The sequence below is a fragment of the Ipomoea triloba genome, chromosome 1 (genome assembly GCF_003576645.1).
Source record: "Ipomoea triloba cultivar NCNSP0323 chromosome 1, ASM357664v1".
In the NCBI taxonomy this organism is placed as follows: Eukaryota; Viridiplantae; Streptophyta; class Magnoliopsida; order Solanales; family Convolvulaceae; genus Ipomoea; species Ipomoea triloba.
In genome coordinates this window covers 6,663,896-6,682,112 of record NC_044916.1, presented here as the reverse complement: position 1 = coordinate 6,682,112, position 18,217 = coordinate 6,663,896, and the positions used below count along the sequence as shown (strand labels likewise).

At 31.3% G+C, this 18,217-nt stretch overlaps 2 protein-coding genes across 2 annotated transcripts in view; one reads left to right on the top strand and one right to left on the bottom strand.

The window, feature by feature from the left end:
• Positions 1-1,894, top strand: part of LOC116002191 (V-type proton ATPase subunit C-like) — a 5,864-nt gene extending 3,970 nt beyond the window's left edge. Inside the window, exons 9-11 of the mRNA XM_031242265.1 lie at positions 627-710; positions 814-893; positions 1,471-1,894. Coding sequence (XP_031098125.1) covers positions 627-710; positions 814-893; positions 1,471-1,567 — 261 coding nt within the window. The 3' untranslated portion in view covers positions 1,568-1,894. The remainder of the gene's footprint in view (positions 1-626; positions 711-813; positions 894-1,470) is intronic.
• A 1,815-nt stretch (positions 1,895-3,709) lies between these two features.
• Positions 3,710-8,146, bottom strand: LOC115998109 (transcription factor bHLH137-like). The gene is made up of 7 exons (XM_031237587.1): positions 7,612-8,146; positions 6,442-6,657; positions 6,240-6,305; positions 5,589-5,657; positions 4,719-4,799; positions 4,301-4,513; positions 3,710-4,021 (listed from the first exon to the last, which is right to left on the bottom strand). Exons 1-7 carry the CDS (start codon positions 7,843-7,845, stop codon positions 3,968-3,970), a joined length of 933 nt encoding a protein of 310 aa, XP_031093447.1. The 5' UTR covers positions 7,846-8,146; the 3' UTR covers positions 3,710-3,967.
• Between the last annotated feature and the right edge of the window lie 10,071 nt (positions 8,147-18,217).

Here is an 18,217-nt window from a genome sequence, read left to right as displayed (position 1 = left end):
GGGGGGGGGGGGGGGACTTGTAATCGGGCTTGGGAAGTTTCTTATGATATTCTTAATAACTCACTACTACTTCATGGCTGTAAAATTCAAAGTAGCTTAAATGAAGGCAAGATTTGATCAGCTCCTATTTTGTTGGTCAACCACAATTTTAACTTTTAAGAGAGATGCGTTGTCTCATATTAGTGCTAGGGAAACTACTTATAAGTAGGAGTGTTTTGTAATCCTTAAGCAACATCAAATATCAATACAAAATTTTCTTCTTTTATTATTGTTATGCACATATTGCTTCTGCCTCTCCAGCCACCTGCCAGAGCTTGAATCCTCTATTTAATAACATTAACAATTAAATCATCGAACAAGGTTTCGCTTTCAATTGCATATTCTGGTGTGGATGTTGAATTGAGATTGACTTGAAAGTTGATTTGAGAGGGAAGGGTAGAGGGAGTGGCCATAGTGTGCAGGTTGACTTACTTTTTCCCAATTGTGGCTGTTGATGGACAGGTTCTTGAATAATATTTTGTTAGTTATAGGTTCCTTGTTATATTGGCGGTACTTGTGGGCTTTGTAACTCAGAAATCTAACCTCTGGTTCAGCATTTTTATCAAAATTGGCTGTGGTTCCTGTAGGTTTTCAGCTCCTGGATGCACTTTACTGCTGTACGTGTATTTGCTGAGAGCATTTTGAGATATGGCTTGCCGCCATCGTTTTTGGTGATAATCTCAACTATCCTATTTTCCCGTTAATGCTGCTATACTATTACACGCACTATTGTATGAGGTTTGCCTTACATGCATATTCAAAATTTCATTTCAGTCTGTTGTCTTGGCACCATCAGTTAAGAGTGAGAAAAAAGTGCGTTCTATTCTTGAATCACTTTGTGACAGCTCAAACAGGTAAATAATGCTTTTCCTACTTTCTTTTACTTTCCACAAGATTTTTAAAGCATTACTTCTAATGTATGGATGGATATTAGTGAGTTTACCTGGTTAGGTGCTTGTCACCAACCACAGCTAATCTGGGGTGGCACACTGCATTTCACACCCATTTAATATGGCAAAGAAAGACCTTTTGTTAAGTATTCTCTCTGTCCCATTTTACCTGTCCTGTTTACCATATGGTCAAATTAACTTTAATTTTGTAATGTTTAAAAGTACTTTTAATGTAGTTTCTAAATATATAAATTTTATATACTAATACTAAACTTTAATATTATGAAAATTTGAATTAAAAATAACTTCAGTCAAGCCTCGTTAACTAAACTAGACATATAAAATGTGACGGAAGGAGTATAACCTTCTAGCTATACCACCTCTTATGCAGCATACATTTGACTGTGCGAGTCCATCCCCCCAGAGAAATTCTAGCATGATAAACTGTGGCTCTTTCAAATGAAAGAATTTGTATTTCTGTTTCGAGTATAATACTTTGACCATAACACACGTAACCTTGATCTTTGTTATTTAACTGCAGTACCTACTGGAAAACTGAGGACGAAGGAGCAGTGGGTGTTTTTGGAGGCGATACAGATGCTCATCCTTATGTTTCGTTTTCCATAAATCTTGTTTGAGTTGAGGCATTGATCAACTTCATTCGGTGGTCTGATATTTATTTTTTTGTAGCCTTCATCAATAAAATAGGAGTGTGATGGTGAGCTTGTACTATACAGAAATTTCCTAAGTTACAGTAATTTTGTTGTTTCTTAAATGCAGCAGTAGCAGCTGCTGCTTGAATTGTAATAATATTCATTATCCTCATCTCTTCCTATGAGATCTTATTTTCTTGAGTTTTAAAATGTAGTAAGGTTAAATTGCCCCATTGTTTGTGTGGAGCTACAAACTACGAATTAAAGGGAGTATTAAATATCATAATCTGAATATATTTGTATAATTCAGCATGATTTTTGTCATCCTATGAGGTGTCTTGACTAAATTTTGGCCGATGTGAAAGAAACTCCGTATATATTTCTATTAAAGCATATATATACTATATATATGCAAAAATACATACGCACATATACAGTGAGGGTGTGGGTGGGGGAGGAGGGCGACTGTCCCCATTGCCCCCTCTGGATCAACCCCTGTTAATTAACATATAGTTTATCAACATAAAACATATTAATCTTTTGTTTTATTCAATTCTCATCCTAAAGTTTTTTATTCTAAATGTGCTATTCTGTATTTTTCAAAATATAGTTATATTCTACCTCAAATAAAAATTAAAATTGTTAATAAAGATGTACACATTATTTTATTATTATGTTAATTTATTCTCAACATGTATGTACTTTATATGTTGACAAAAATATATTTTGATAGACCATACACATGAAAATATTTGATGATAGTAACACATGATCTAAACCCTAACCGCCGCTTCTAATACATACTATCTTAATGCATTAACGTTTAATTAAAAATTTAAAATGCTAATAAGAATATTGTAAATGTAACTTTTTTTATATATTTACTATTGATGGTTTTTTTTTTTTAAAAAAAATTATAAATGACAGACCCAACACTGGGTGGATTTTTTGTTTAAAAATGTCTGGGATCAGATATCGTCGTCGAATCCCCAACCTCATGCTTAAAAATCTTAAGGGACAAGGTGATAAACCACCACACCAACCATGTTAATTTTTACTCATTGCCTTTGCTTGTATTTATAGATAGTAATCTAGTATGTATAACTTTTCCTACACGCCTCAACCCACGATACATGTTCCCCGTTCTTGCATACTTTGCACACCTTCATCCATAAAGAACGTTTTCTTGTTCTTGATCAATAAGCTACACAACAAATGCTATATATGTGCCTCCCCCAATCAATAAACTGCCATTACCCACAATTGTTCCTACCCTACCTAATACTGGTCCAATTGCACTGAACTCTCCACTATCACATTGACCATAAACAATTTCTTAAAGGTATTAGAAACAATACATTTAGAATGATAGAGATCGAGGGATGCTATCATAATTTTTGAACCCATTTCTAGCTACTTGTGGGTCAAACATAGTTGGATATTAGATTGGTTAAAGATGAAACAACACATGGAATGTCTCCTACATAAACAACATCCAATTGGATTCTATACACTATGCTATCCCTAATAATTAAGTTTTTTCTTAAAAAAAAAAAATTATTTTGGGTGTTTGAAAAATGACTTATAAGTCAAAGTCTACCTTGACTAACTTTATTTGTTTGACTAGTCAAACAAATAATATGAGCATTTTGTAAACAATTTTTTGACTTAGCATATTGATGTCAATAAGTTCAAAATGAAAAAAAAAAAATTACTTGAGTATTTTATTGATATTAACTTATTGCATGTTCATATCACATGAGACCCTTCCTTAAGTGTTGATAACATGCGAACTGAATGAATGCAACACAAGTACTCCACAAATGCACCACAAATTCACAATAAGTTATCCATGTTCCAATTCCGTCAAAGTTCTATGTTCGTCCTGCAAGCATGCCTGGAGTAATTGTAGTGCATTCGTGAAATAGTTACAATGCATTCGAAAATAAGAATTTCAATTTAGTTAATGATTAACGCGTTTTGTAAATCCAATTAATCGGTCGGAAATTCACCTTCACCATATAATGTATTCCCAAACAAAACATCCGCAGAAAAAGATTCCAACAGATATACCTTTAAAAGTAAAAGAATAGTCCACCTCAACGTACTGCATGCAGCGACTAGAAATACCGTAACGGTAAAAACACAACTGTAATAACGGAAATTAACTGCTGTTCGTACAACCCTATATATAATAATTACTTCTAGGAGTCCTAGATAAAAGGGGAAAAAAAGAAGAAGAAGAAGAAGAGTAAAGTGCTAGATTATTTAATTTTCTCTTATTTCTACGTAGATTTCAAAGGACATATTCTACCATACAGTGATTACAGTCATAGTCATTACTGTCTCTAACATACAAACATTCTTGATATACACTACTTTTGATTAATGAATTTTTGGTCTTTGCTCTCCCATATCCCATAAGAGCTGTCCATTGCCCTGAAAACCATGTATTTTTATCATATTAATATTAGTAAAATGCTAAAAGAAAGTGCATTACACTCGGAATTATCATGATATGATAGTTAATTATTACAATAATAATAACTAAACTAAAACGATTTTTTTTTTTTTTGTATATTAAATGAATGATTTTTATATTTAAAAAATTTACGCTTTTGATTATCATTTAGGGACGAATTTTACAGTTACCATATAACTTATGGACGAGAAAGTATATGAGATGAGAGTGAAAGGCATGGTATAGATATAAGATACCTGATTGATAGGGATAGGGTTTAGGAAATGGGGGTGTTGATAGTGAAGTGAAGTTGGAGTAGCAATGAATTGGAATTGATAGTCACAATTGGCTATAGTTGTCGGCATTAATGTCAAGTCACTTTTTGTCTCAGACAACACTGCACCTATTTCTGTGCTGCTCCTCATGGTAGGGTTCCATTGCTCCTGCTCCCCCTGCTCCATATTTATGCCCTGCAAACCATACATAACATAATTAATTGACAAATTAAAGTGAAGTAGAAATCCATGCAAAATTCAACTACGAGGTGTTTGGTAAATAGCTGTTATCTGATTGAGTTAGTGCACTAGTTGATAGTATTAGCTAATTAATTGTAGAAAGATGTTTGGATATTATACTATTGTAATTGTACATGGTTAAGGTTAAGTCCAACCGTACCGCAGGAGCTGGAGCATGCAAAATGTCCAATCCACCATCATAGAACATGGGATTCTCAGAAGCAAGCTTCATGGACAGAAACTGTTAAAAAAAACAGACAAAATAAATTAGTGAATCGAAGAATATATGTTTGCCTGCATTTTGGCATGAGGTTAGAGACTCAATCTATATATGAACAACTTTATGAGGTTTGTAGGGTATTTATCAAGGTTGGAGATGGGGAGAAAATATCTGAGATGGTGCGAAAGGAAGATGTAGAGTCATAGGTTGATTGGCGGCGATATTGGCGGCTCACTGCCACCACCACCGCGGCTTCCATGGTGGAGGTGGCGGCAGTAGGGTTGGCAACCATGGATCGTGAGGTCTAGCTACTAATACATACCCAATGGGAACATGAATTTTGTGAAGAATTTTATTATTGAACAATTCAATTTACAAGATACACATGTATTTATAAGGATACAAAGAGTCCTAACTCCTAGTCATTAGTGTAATTAGAATACAAAGTTCTAATAAGGTGATGTATTTTATTTTTATTATTTATAGTTAATAATATGGGGTATTGTTAACACTCAGTCCGATTTTTTTTTATAGTACTGGTAAAATAAGCACAACATGCATGCTTGATTATACTTGGTACAAAATGAACCCTTAGCTTGAAGAAACCTAAATATTTATTTTATTGGAAAAAAATCATTATTAAACATGTAATTGATTGGTGTGTAATAAATTGTTGTAATCATTGCATGGATTTATCTTTTTAAAACAAAACAAAACATGGAAGCTCATTTAATGTTAAATATATGATGCACCAAAGTACCCAACATCGTTTCCATGGATTCTGGATGGACTATAAATAATAATGATTACCTCAACTTGATTTTGCAAGGACTGGACATAGTTGATAATTTCATCCAAGATGAGGGCCTTTCCGGTTACCTGTAGAATGGCATCATATCAGACCACATTAATTTTTCAGAATATTTTTTTTTTTTAAAAGCAAATTTAGTTTTACCGTAATATGACAAAAAGGTGGAATCGTCCATCCCGACCCGACAATTCGTGATATGCAGACTAAATTTTTGCTTACTGCACACAAGGAGCCCCCTCATTTTGAGAGGTTACTCTCACACTGTCATTAGTGAGACTCGATTCTTGGTTTCTACCCATGCAAGCACTTTTGCAATATTACTATTTGTGGGGATTACAATATTACACCCCGGCCTGACAGTTTGGAGGGGTAAACCATGGTAACTCAACTAGTCAACAAAAGGCTAGACTTTTGCTTACTGTCCACAAGGAGCTCCCCTCATTTTGAGAGGTTGTTCCTGCTGGTGAGACTTGATCCTTGTTTCTTGTGACAAATTTATCAGTTGAACTGCCCATGCGGGCACTTTTACAATATTACTATCTGTGGGGATTACACATATTGGCACATATAAAACATAAAGAAAGAAATACATTGAAGAATATAATATATAATTTGTTAGTTGAACTGTATCATATCATCAGTAGCTTCACCTTATCACAGCCTGGAACAAGACCTTGCAGTACCTTCATCCTTTCACTGATTTTCTCCCTCCTCACCTAATTAACAGATATGTATAAAGAATTTTGAATCATTTTAGGGAAACATACATACATATATAGGACATTACAATAAAATATGTATAGTAGTTGATATGTTATGCAGTAAAAATATAATTAATATAATGGATGGTACCCTTTCAGCAAGACTGTGACTGTCTGTTGCCTGGCCCCTCCTTGCCCTCACATGGATGTAGCCCACACCCACAGGGGCCTCCTCATCAACACCCTTAATCTTCTTCTCCTCCTTCATCTTCTCTGATAATAATATTGGTTCTAATTCCTTATCCTCATCACCATTATTATTCATCCTTTCCCTCTTCCTCTTTCCTTTATCACTTTCTTTCACACTCTACAAAATTAAAAAAAAAAAAAAAGTAATCATATTTTCACTTCAGTATATATAACTAGATGTATGATCATTTCATGGGAAGCAACAATATATAATTTTCATGGTTATTGAGGGGTTTAACTTTAATTTAGATCAGACAATTTCCATGAATTTAGTTATGTATCTAGTCTACCCACTAATTGTGCATGCCCTCAATAACTGATACTCTCTCCATCCCATTTTATATGTTTGGTTCGATTAACGAAGGTTGACTGAAGTTATTTTTAATTCAATTTTTTATAATATAAAGTTTATTACTAGTATATCAAATTTATATATTTAGAAACTACATTAAAAGTACTATTAAACATTAAAAAAATTAAATTTAAAATAACTCATCAAGAAAATCAACAAAGAAGAAATTAAAGAATTTGTTTGATCAATGAATAGTAAACAAGACATGTAAAATGGGAAAGATGCAGTAAATGATAATAGTCACTAAGTTATGCTTATTAACAAATGTGAATAGTACAGTATTCATTCACCACTATAATGTTAGTTTCAATATTTCAAATAAAATATTATTTGTGAATAAAGCAACACTATCCATATATATAACGTATACGAAAGTCAAATTTAAAATCTCAATTCTACTTAGATAAAGGATTAAGATAATCGACTGTTATCAGCTTAAATTTTTAGTTAAAAATAAACACATCCTTCAATTTGATATCATGCAAACATGACTTGCGTTACACTACAATAAAAAAAATAAAATAATGTCTACGTCGTATTGCTTAAACTTTTAGTTGAGACTAGAAATTCATATTGTAATTAGTACATTATTTGATATTATTGGTAGTGCAATATATAGTAGAATGAATTGAATTTCCTGGGAAAAGAAGTGAGCAATTAAGCAAATTAAAGCAAGAATTGAAGATGAATGTCTCCATAAGTAGAGTGTCTATATGTTACCTTAGATTGAGAGGCTTTCCTGGATTTCCTTTTCTTCTCCATTGGAGTGGGCTGCATCATCTCCTCACCCACAAGGCTATGCTTATTGAAAGAAGAAGAAGAGCTACTTGTGTTGGTCACAGAGGGAGAGGGAGAGGGGTGACTTTGACTGTTACTTATTAGGTCTTGGAGGGATTGAAGTTCACAAAACTCAGAAAAACTAGTGTTTGGGCCCTCAAAAAAGCAGTCAGACATCTTAATGAAGCTAGGGAGGGAGGGGGAAACTAGCTAGCTAGGTAGAATTATATTGATGAATTGAAGAACAGATAGATAGAGGGATTAATTATTTGTGAGTTGTGAACCTCTAATATAATTGGTACTAACAAAAAGCTGTCATTATTATTTCTTGTTCTGATCTGATATATAATTTTTTGTATGCTTTTTGAGCTTTGGGATTCTAAAACTGAGAGCGAGGCTTCGTTCAAAGAAAGTGATGGAAGAGAAAATGTATGTGGAGATTGAAGACTGGATGGATATATATGCAGATCGATCAGAAATTCAGAACATATATTAAAAAAATAAATAAATAAACCTTGTGGGGGTCTCAAGAAAATCTCAGGTGGCCTTGTCTGATTTTATAAGGACTGGGAGAGTGGGAAAGGACACTTTAGCATTAACCACTCTTCAGTTGTGAAAAATGTGTTTTCTAATTCTCATTTTATTAGGGTTTTCTAAACAAACCCTTCAGCTTTACTTTTATATTCTCATTATTATACTGATTCAAGAATGAGGTTGAATGCTGCACTTTTATATTCTCATTATTATACTGATTCAAGAATGAGGTTGAATTCTCACCAAAAAAAAAAAGAATGAGGTTGAATGCATGTCTCGCCTCAAAATAGATGATCAAGTGAGTGGAACATGATTCTTGTATTTAAAGTCATAAGTTTGAAAAACCTAAAAATATGATCTATCCAGTGCATACGCTCGAATACTAGCCACAGAAACATACACTCTGAAGGTAATACTTTAAAAGTTTGATCTCTTTTTTTTTTTTTTTTTTTCCGATGATATTTATAAAAGTTATAGACTTCATTTAAACATGTATGTTATGTACCATTTTAATCATCATATAGTCTTAGAAGATATTTAAAGACTTCATGATATATATATTAGGTATACGTCTTTATCTTTTAGCTACAAATCTACACCAACAATAGTTTCCAATACCCTTCCATCAATATAAAATGCCAAATTTCCTCAACCAGAAAGGACATGTCCACACTTCAATTCTTTTCAACCAATCTCAAGCTAGCTAAGCTACTCCCTACAGATTTTACACAATTAATCTCTCTCTCTCTCTCTTTCCTGGATAGAGAGCATGTCAACTCCATATAATTCCTGTTTCAACAAGAACACATGGGAAACATTTCCCCTAAGACTAAACAAGATCACTCTACATCTTTGGTATTACATGTACTTTTGTATTTATTTGTTTCAACACCGACCAGCAATAATATAGTTGAATTTGCCTTCACTTAATATATATTTTTTAAATAATTTTCACATTAAAGTTTCATATCGATCTCGGTTTAATTTTTTTTTCACACTTTGTCAAACATACATGTACCTACTCACATATTTTTTTTGTCTTGAATTTGGCTTTATTTAAGAAAACTTTGTAATTTATACTTAGAATTTCTTATCTAATTTTTTTCTTTTCACACTTCACACTTCAAATTTTTTATCTAATTTTTTTAACACTTCATCAAACATAAATGTACTCATGGACTCAAATGCTTCAGTCAACCACCTTTGGGACATGATTAATTATAACAATCATGGGTATTTAGGCTCCAACGTAATTTTTGTTTGTTTGTTTTTCGTTTTTTTTTTTTAGTTATCTTTATTTCTTGCAACTTCTACCATTAATTAACTGTTATTTTAATATTGTAACTTAGGTCTTTTTTTTTTTTCTTTTTAAGTTTTACTTAGGAGTGTTTGGTAAATATAGCTGATTGGGTTAGTGAGTTTTACTAGTTGATAACATTAGTTAATTGTAGAAAATTGTTTGGTAAATTAATTAGCTATTAGTTGATAGCTTATTGCATGCAAAATGATTTTCTCAAAAAACTGATCGAGCTTTTTGAATTTTAGTATTTTGAAACAATAAGTTATTACAAAAAGCTAATTAATCAAATATTCATATTGATTGTTTAACCAAGTCAAACAGTTAATAGTTGCCAAATAAATCAAAATTGACTGATAAGCTAACTATATTACTAAATCGGGCCTTAATGATAAGCTAACTATTTTTTGTTGCTTGATTGTACAATAACATGTTGCTAGTATACTGCACAACTATACGCCATCCCAACATAAACTAGGAAATAAATAAGTTGACTTGGATGGTAAAGGCAAATGGAATAAGAATCTGAATAAAGTGCTAGTGCTATTACTACCCAAAATATACAGGAATTTGGTACGTTATTAATTTAAGAAGGTATCAAATAAAAATGTGAAAATTTTTTAAATTTATTTTTCAAACAAATGACAGCTCTTTAATTAGAAGAATTAAGATACGGACTAGTCTTTATTCTATTATCCAATGTCTTTTGCATGGCTTATAACATGTGTGTCTATATATATAAGGGGAAGATAATATGCAAAAAGGATTTTTTTTTTTTTTTTGTGAAAATGTGAAATTTACACTTACACAGTTTTGTTGTAAAATGTGTATTTATTCGTGCAAAAAATTATGAAATTGTCATAGTGTAAAATTGAACTGTTTAATCACTTTATTAGGAATAAGTGTAATTAGATTTTGATGATGCCAAAATATAATTTCAAATTAGAATTCAGTACCCCCAAAATTTTAGTATGGTAAGTCTTGTATTCAAGATTTCATTTGTTGCAAAGTGGCATATCTCATTACACTACCCCACCTCATACACCAGAACACAATGGTTTCTTTGAACAACGTTATCAGCACATTGTAGAAATTGGTCGAGCTCTGACTGCCCTGGCGCAATGTCGAGTTACATACACCCAATGTGGAGTGAACACCAAGCACTGATCCTCCATTATGATTTACCTCTTCACCATCTTATGAGACCGGGATATCGGGGCTTCACCTTGGGCAACATATTGTGCGTGTTTCTTTTGTAAGTAGTATATAGTGACAAAACTAACAACGGTGGCCAAACCACTATGGCAGAATGTATATGAAAATCACCAAACCTCATTTATAATTGGAGAACATGCATAAAGTAAGTCAAATCTAAACTGCATGGGATCCAATAATGGAGACAAAATGTACTTTTGTTCACATTGACAATTAATACATGGCTTGTTTTCCGTAAGTTGAACATTGCTCATACATTATTATTAACGTAATAACGTCCACAAAACTGACCTTTGCCTAGCTTGTCAAAGTACATACTCCAGTTGTATATATCAATACATACATTGACTCCCCAGCAACAAACAATCATTACTTCAAATTAAAGTTCAAAAAATAATCATTATTTACCAAGTATAATTTTATCCAAACATTTAAATTTTAACAATTTAATATCAAACTTTTGTATCTTGTGATGTACAATTATATCAAATTATGAATAATTATTATATTTAGATTTTTAAAATTTGACAAATTAGTATCATATATTTGTATTTTATAATAATTATAATTTCTAATACCCAAAAAAAAAAATCAAACCTAACCCAGTTTTATTCATTTCATCACGCACAAATTATTTAAAAAATAAAAAAATAACAATTTAAAAAAAATTGTATTGAAATGTCTATTTGATACAATTGAAAATTTTAAATTAAACTCTTATTTTAAAAAAAAAGTATTGTAGATATATAAAAACAGGTTCAAAGTAAGGATAATTGAATTATTTTTAGAATTAGACATTATAAATAGAGTTAATTTCATTTTTGTTCCTAGATTTATATATGACAGTTCACTTTTAATTCTTTTCTATTAGAATATATTTATTTGGTCGTAGTATTATTGTGTCATGATCATTTTTAGTTCTCCATCAACAAAATAGTTGAAATGTCGTTAAATACAAAAACATTTCAATCTTTATATATATATATACAAAGTAGGTTGAACCACTATATTTTTTATGTTTTTTTTTTTTGAAAAAATCCATAATTGAAGACTGAAATACCCTTGTATTTAACGATATTTAATCTGTTTTGTTGATAAAGGACAAACAATTGTCATACCACAATAATACTAGGACTAAAAGTTGATGTGCTGATAAAAAAAGGAATTAAAGTCGACTGCCACATATAAGTCTATGACCAAAAATGAAATTAACTCTTATAATTAGATATATATAATTGTTGGTTTGAGTTTCTTTTTCTTTCTTCCATCAATATGCCAAAACTAAATATTGATATATATAATTAAGCCGAATTAAGATACTCATTTAACTAAAACAAGATAACTAGTTTGAACAACAAAATACAAATCTTTCATGAAATAAACTAATATTTTTTTTTTACTATTAACTCTATTATAAGGTAGTATTTGTTTTATACTTTATCTATCCGTTGCAGTCCAAAGAGTCAATACCCTACAACCGAGGTTCAATCTTGTGACCTTCCCTCAAAGAAAGTCACAGATTGAGACCCGTGAGAAGGTCTCACACAAGTGTAACCCTAAATTTAATAGATTCATACTTATCAAACTAATTTTTTAAGATGATTTTTTATTTTAATTTTAATTTTGTGTGCTTAAATACCTATCATGAAACTCTGGAATAATGCGTGCATATGCTATAGCAGATGGTGAGAGTTCATTGAACATTTCCAGACAAGTAAAACTACGTACGAAACCTATTGTCTCATTGTTGTATCATTATCACAACTTATTACATGATGAACATGGTTTAAATATTTTCAGACATCAGGGCCGGATTTTAGGGCGTGCAAGATGGGCAACAACACAGGGCCCCAAAATTTTGGGGGCCCTAGTCCAGCCCTGGTCCAATAATTAGTATATGTATTTGTGATTATATTGGCTCAAAATTAGGTTTTCATGACTGATCTAAATTCTATTACGTATTATTTAAAAAAAAATTCTACTTCGTAATATTCACACGAATCACTTTTCTTCAATTCGCAGTTTATTAGGGCCTCACTTATTTACCAGCACAGGGCCACGCAAATAAAAAAAAATCGGCCCTGACAGACATATTCACATTATTGTCACTGAGGTGAAATTTAATTTATTAGAAGAGACCAAGGATTGAGTCAATGAGCAAAAGTCTAGTCATTTATCACACTGACATATTTACATTTTCTGCCTATAATTACACATAATCTATCGTTAATTTGTTCACAAATAATTTTAAAAGTCCAACAAATCCATCAACGTTCACCAAACAATTTTTTTCATGCAATATAAGGTAGGATCAAGTACTTACCCACCGACTTGCTCTGATACCAATTATAAGTCAAACTATTTTTATTATAAATATTTAACAATTAGGTTACCACATTTTTATTATAAAATGCTGGGCTCGTTCCTCAAAATCAACACCCAACACAATAGACGTGACAGTAACATGGATGAACGACTGGTGTAGGATTGTGATTGGACCTTGTACAGCAAACGAAATTGAGATACATTGAACATCTAAAACAAAATGGAGAAACAAAGCCATAACCAATATGTACGAATTGATATAGCTTTCATTGCATGGCATCATTGGTCTAGGAGATAAAGGACACAACTTCAATTGGACCCCTTATACTTTTATGCCTATATCACCTAGGATCCCTTATATGTTATATATGGTATTCGAGTAACACTAAAACCCTACATTTGTTCACAATAAACACACGGAAATAGGAGCGAAGGATGCTGAATGGTTTTTTTTTTTTTTTTTTAAACTAATCCCCTTGTAAAGGGTTCTTCGCAACTATTGTAGGAAGTTATATCTACACCATAATCTCATTGCATGGCGGATACTCTCTATGCTACCACCAGTTACACAATTGCACATGACACATTACCAATAAAAAAGAAGAGCACAAGTACGGAAGATGAAGACAATGACAATGCTATCTAAAAGAGAATTAAAAAGACTTAGAGAAATTCAAACCAAAAGTAAGATTTTATTTAGACTATCTTTTTTAGACTAATATTTAGACTAGTGTTATTACAAAGTTGCATGCAAACATTTATTTTAATGACAATTATAACCAATCTTTCTTATATTATCTTGCATTCATATACTTTGAATCACCGATTTAAATAAACAAATTTAACATTCAATTACTTATGCTTGAACATCTCCTATATAATCTTGCATTGATATACTTTGAAGTACTTATTTAAAAATAAACATTGGGCATTATCTCATTTGCACAATGCACGTGAAAAACTAATTAATTATAATAAATATCATATGTTAACATTTATTTAAAATAATATACTCCATAAAATATTATCCAAGCACTGCACCAATCAAAACAATCGTAGCGACAATAAACTCTAGCAACATCCTAACCAGGGGCGGATCTACAGTAGGGATAGTGAGGACAGCTTTAATTTGGTTAATTCTCTGTAAGTCTATTCACCACCCATTCCCCTTATTGTACTAAAATTGGGTACATAAAGTATTATTTTTGGTATGATAATTTTTTCCTATTATAAGTTGCTTTGGTTTTTTTTTTTTTTTTTTAAAAAAAATTGTAACATATAGCATGAACTTTGTAATTTATTCTTTGAAAACTAAGACGTACGTAAGATGGTGTTAATGTTTGAATATACAACTTTTTGATGACCGGTGGTTGGAAAACCGTAAAACCATTCGGATGATTACTCTCACCAAAATTTTTAGTCTGCTCGGTGTTTCCAACCAATTTCAATGTATTTTTACCACTTTTGAGTGATCGAAAAACGTGAATATCCCAGTTGTAGTGCTTAGGGTGTTAGCGAACAGAGCTTTCGACAAACTACTCGTGTTCGAGCTCCGTAAGCGTTCATTTATGTTCGTTTGTTAAGGTAAACGAACATTAACAAACAAAATTTAGAGCTCGGTTAATAAACGAACAGAGTCTGAACAGTGGTAAGCTCGTTTGCTAAGTGTTCGCGAACAATCTCGTTTGTGTTCATTTAGTAGTGTTCGTGAACAACCTCGTTTGTGTTCGTTTAGTAATGTTCGCGAACAAGCTCATTTAATGTTCGTTAAATAATGTTTGCAAACATGTTTACAAACATATAAATTGTTCATGAACGTAGATTATTTATTATTCACGAACAAATTGTGTTCATGAACATGTGCAGGTGTTTGGTTATTAAATGTTCACGAATGTGTTCATGAACGTAAATGAACATGTTCGTGAACGTGTTTGTTAATGTTAACGAACACGTTCATGAACGTGTACGCGAACGTTAACGAACACTAACGAACGCTTAACAAACGAACACGAACAGGCTTTTCAAAAACCTTAACAAACGAACACGAACACGAATATCCCAAAATCCTTAACAAATTAAACGAACACGAACAGCCTCCGTTCGTTTATGTTCGGTTCGTTAACAGCCCTAGTAGTGCTTGTGAATAATTTAGTACTTTGGGTGTTCAATATTTAGATAAAATGACTATGTTTACCGGATTTAACACACTAACACTTATGTTTTTATTTTCCCAAAGAACAAAACTATACGACAATGTTACAACGTTTGAAGTGTATTTTACAACTTTTCACAATGAAGACTAAAATAACCGAACACAAATATTTGAGATATCAAAAACACTTTTTTCCCCTATGTTTGCGTATATATAGTGTTTTATAATAAAGAAATTTCTATGACCATTTTTATTGGCTATTGGAAGAGCTATTCATATGGGCCATTATTACACAGGTGTCAAAATTTTATTGATTTACAAACAATAAATGTTGTGAAATTTAATTAAAGTATAATTAATATAATTTTTATATAATGAATCTATTCATAATTTTAATTAGTATTTAGTTCTTTTATAATAATTCTAATGATAATAGTCAATAGATAGGCCGGATAGCATAAGAAGCCCGCATGGATAACTCAGTTAGTCCTTGGGAGCAAATTGTGGGTAAGGGTACAAGATCGAGCCTTGGTAGTTGTACTGTAGTGTGTAAGTTTCACCCTCTTGTCAATTGTTATACAATGGATCATGGTACATACAACGTTGTGTGGACCATGATCGTCGAATGAAACTGTAGTAGAATTAAAATGATACTTTAGTGTTGTTATAATGAAACTAGTGTATACTAAAAATCAAAGCTCATTCAATAACATATATTGTCAAATGAAGTTGGTGTTGCTATAATGAAACTAGTGTGTGGAAAATGAAGCTAAAATCCAGAACTATACAATAACATATATTGTCAACGAACCTGAAGTGTAATTAAAATAATACTTTAGCATTATTATAATTAAACTAGTGTGTGTGGAAAATGAAACAAAAAAAAATAGAGTTCATACAATAATGTATATTGTCAAATGAAACTATAGTAGAATTAAAATAATACTTTGGTATTGCTATAATGAAACTAAAACTAAAAAAATATAATAATATTGTCAAATGAAACTGAAGTGTAACTAGAATGATAAATTTAATGTTACGAGATGTTGCATGTACTATAGCCCACAGTCAATTAAAATTTGTCTCCTCTTATATGGGAATTGCTCCTTGTAGGCCTCAAGCACTAGTCATCACACTAAATGGGATACCGAGCCACCGTAAACTCGTAAAGGATAGATGTGAGGGACTCATTATTATCTTTAAATAAATTCTTATCAATGGGTAACTGTAAAAATATTTTTATTTAACATGGTAAAATTAAAATGTATACATGATATCATATTGGTGTCACATATGGCATCACAAATGTTTTTAAATATCTATAGTTATTATTGATATTTTGGATTTTGAAAAATAGAAAATTGAGTGTAGTATATCTACTATACTAATAAGAGTCAAAGAAAGTTAGGCCTAAAATGGGTAGAAAAATGGCGGTCAAATTATTTAATCAAATGGATGGTTCAGATTATTTAGATTTATATTTTTGCTATAAATTGAGTGTAGTATATCTACTATACTAATAAATTCGACATTCAATTACCTATGTATAAACTTTTATTGCATTAATAATATACTTTCAAATATTTATTTAAATATTAACATTGAGCATTAACCCATTCGTACAATGCGCGTGTAAAACTAGTAGTATAATATAAAAGCGAGTTAAGTAACATATGTAGTAAATATATAAATGAATTTTTTTCTATCAGTTCCGAATTCAACATAAATAGAATTCAACATGTATATTAATAAAAAATATTAATTATTAATTTTAAATGTAATAAATTAATTATAATAAATATCATAATGCTAACATTTATTTAAAATAATATAGAATAGTATCCGAAACACCACTCAAAATATAATGATATAGTGGGGACAATAAACTCTAACAACATCTCATCATTTTTTTCAAAAATATAAAATATTGTCTTCACGTGAGAATAAAATGTGAAGTGCACTATTATGTAGTGTGATGATATTTCTATTACCATTCTAAATATGTAGCTATAGGATCAAACTCCGGTGGTGGACATTGATTTTTTGGACTGAAAAAATTGAGAAATTATAGAAAATGCACTATCTTTGAAATTTAATAAAGAGATTTGACTAGGGTATAACGTGTAATTTTTAATTTTTTTTAAAAGGAAAAGATTATGGTGCAAATGTGAAGAAAGTTAAGGGATCTAAGTGCAATTATCCGGTTGATTGAAGGACATTCTTGCGTGCATGCAGGCATATATATATATACATATATGCATGTATATATATTACTCCGTAATATACTGTGGGCGGCCACTGCATGTAGTACGTAGGTACAATGGTTTCTGTCAGAACAACGTACGTAGTGCGCATGTGGTTTTTGCATGCATGTTTCCTAACCACGTACTGCCTGCCTAGTCTAGTCAACACGCATATCATCAGTTTCAGATTCAAATTTCTTGTGATGTATTGTTTTATATATATTTGTATGGATAAATTGTTCCCATCTAATTTGGTAATAACAACAACTTTGATTATTTTTTTTCTTGATATATGAGTGATCTATTCAGTTCTCAATTTTCACTCTTCTACAAGAAGTTTTCACAAGCTTTGATCAATTTTTTATCGACTTTCAAGATAATTCTTGAACTTTTGAGCTAAACCCTGCGGGACTTGATTATCATTCTTTTATGCTTATAGTTTATGTCAAATCATTAATATTTCATCATTAAAGTTGGCCGGTTAGCTATGGGTAACCTAGACTGGTTTACCTCCTTGTGGTCCTTTGCCGGCTAGGTCACAAGGCGAAGGCTTTACTCACATACTCACACAGTGAAAAGTGAGGTTTACTTCGTTAATCCAAAAAAAGTTGGCCTTGTCTTAGTTGAAGCTTTAATTTAATGTATATATACTTCTAGCTTAGCTATATATATATATATATATATATATATATATATATATATATATATATATATATATATATATATATAGAGAGAGAGAGAGAGAGAGAGAGAGAGAGAGAGAGAGAGAGAGAGAGAGAGAGA

What these genes read in the sequence shown, in the direction of transcription:
- LOC115998109 (XM_031237587.1), bottom strand. Translation starts at nt 7,845, where the DNA reads ATGTCTGACTGCTTTTTTGAGGGCCCAAACACTAGTTTTTCTGAGTTT. An exon ending in GTCACAGTCTTGCTGAAAGG is followed by an intron (nt 6,306 to 6,441) that starts GTACCATCCATT and finishes TCTGTTAATTAG; the next exon opens with GTGAGGAGGGAGAAAATCAG. An exon ending in ACCCTATCCCTATCAATCAG is followed by an intron (nt 4,022 to 4,300) that starts GTATCTTATATC and finishes CATGGTTTTCAG; the next exon opens with GGCAATGGACAGCTCTTATG.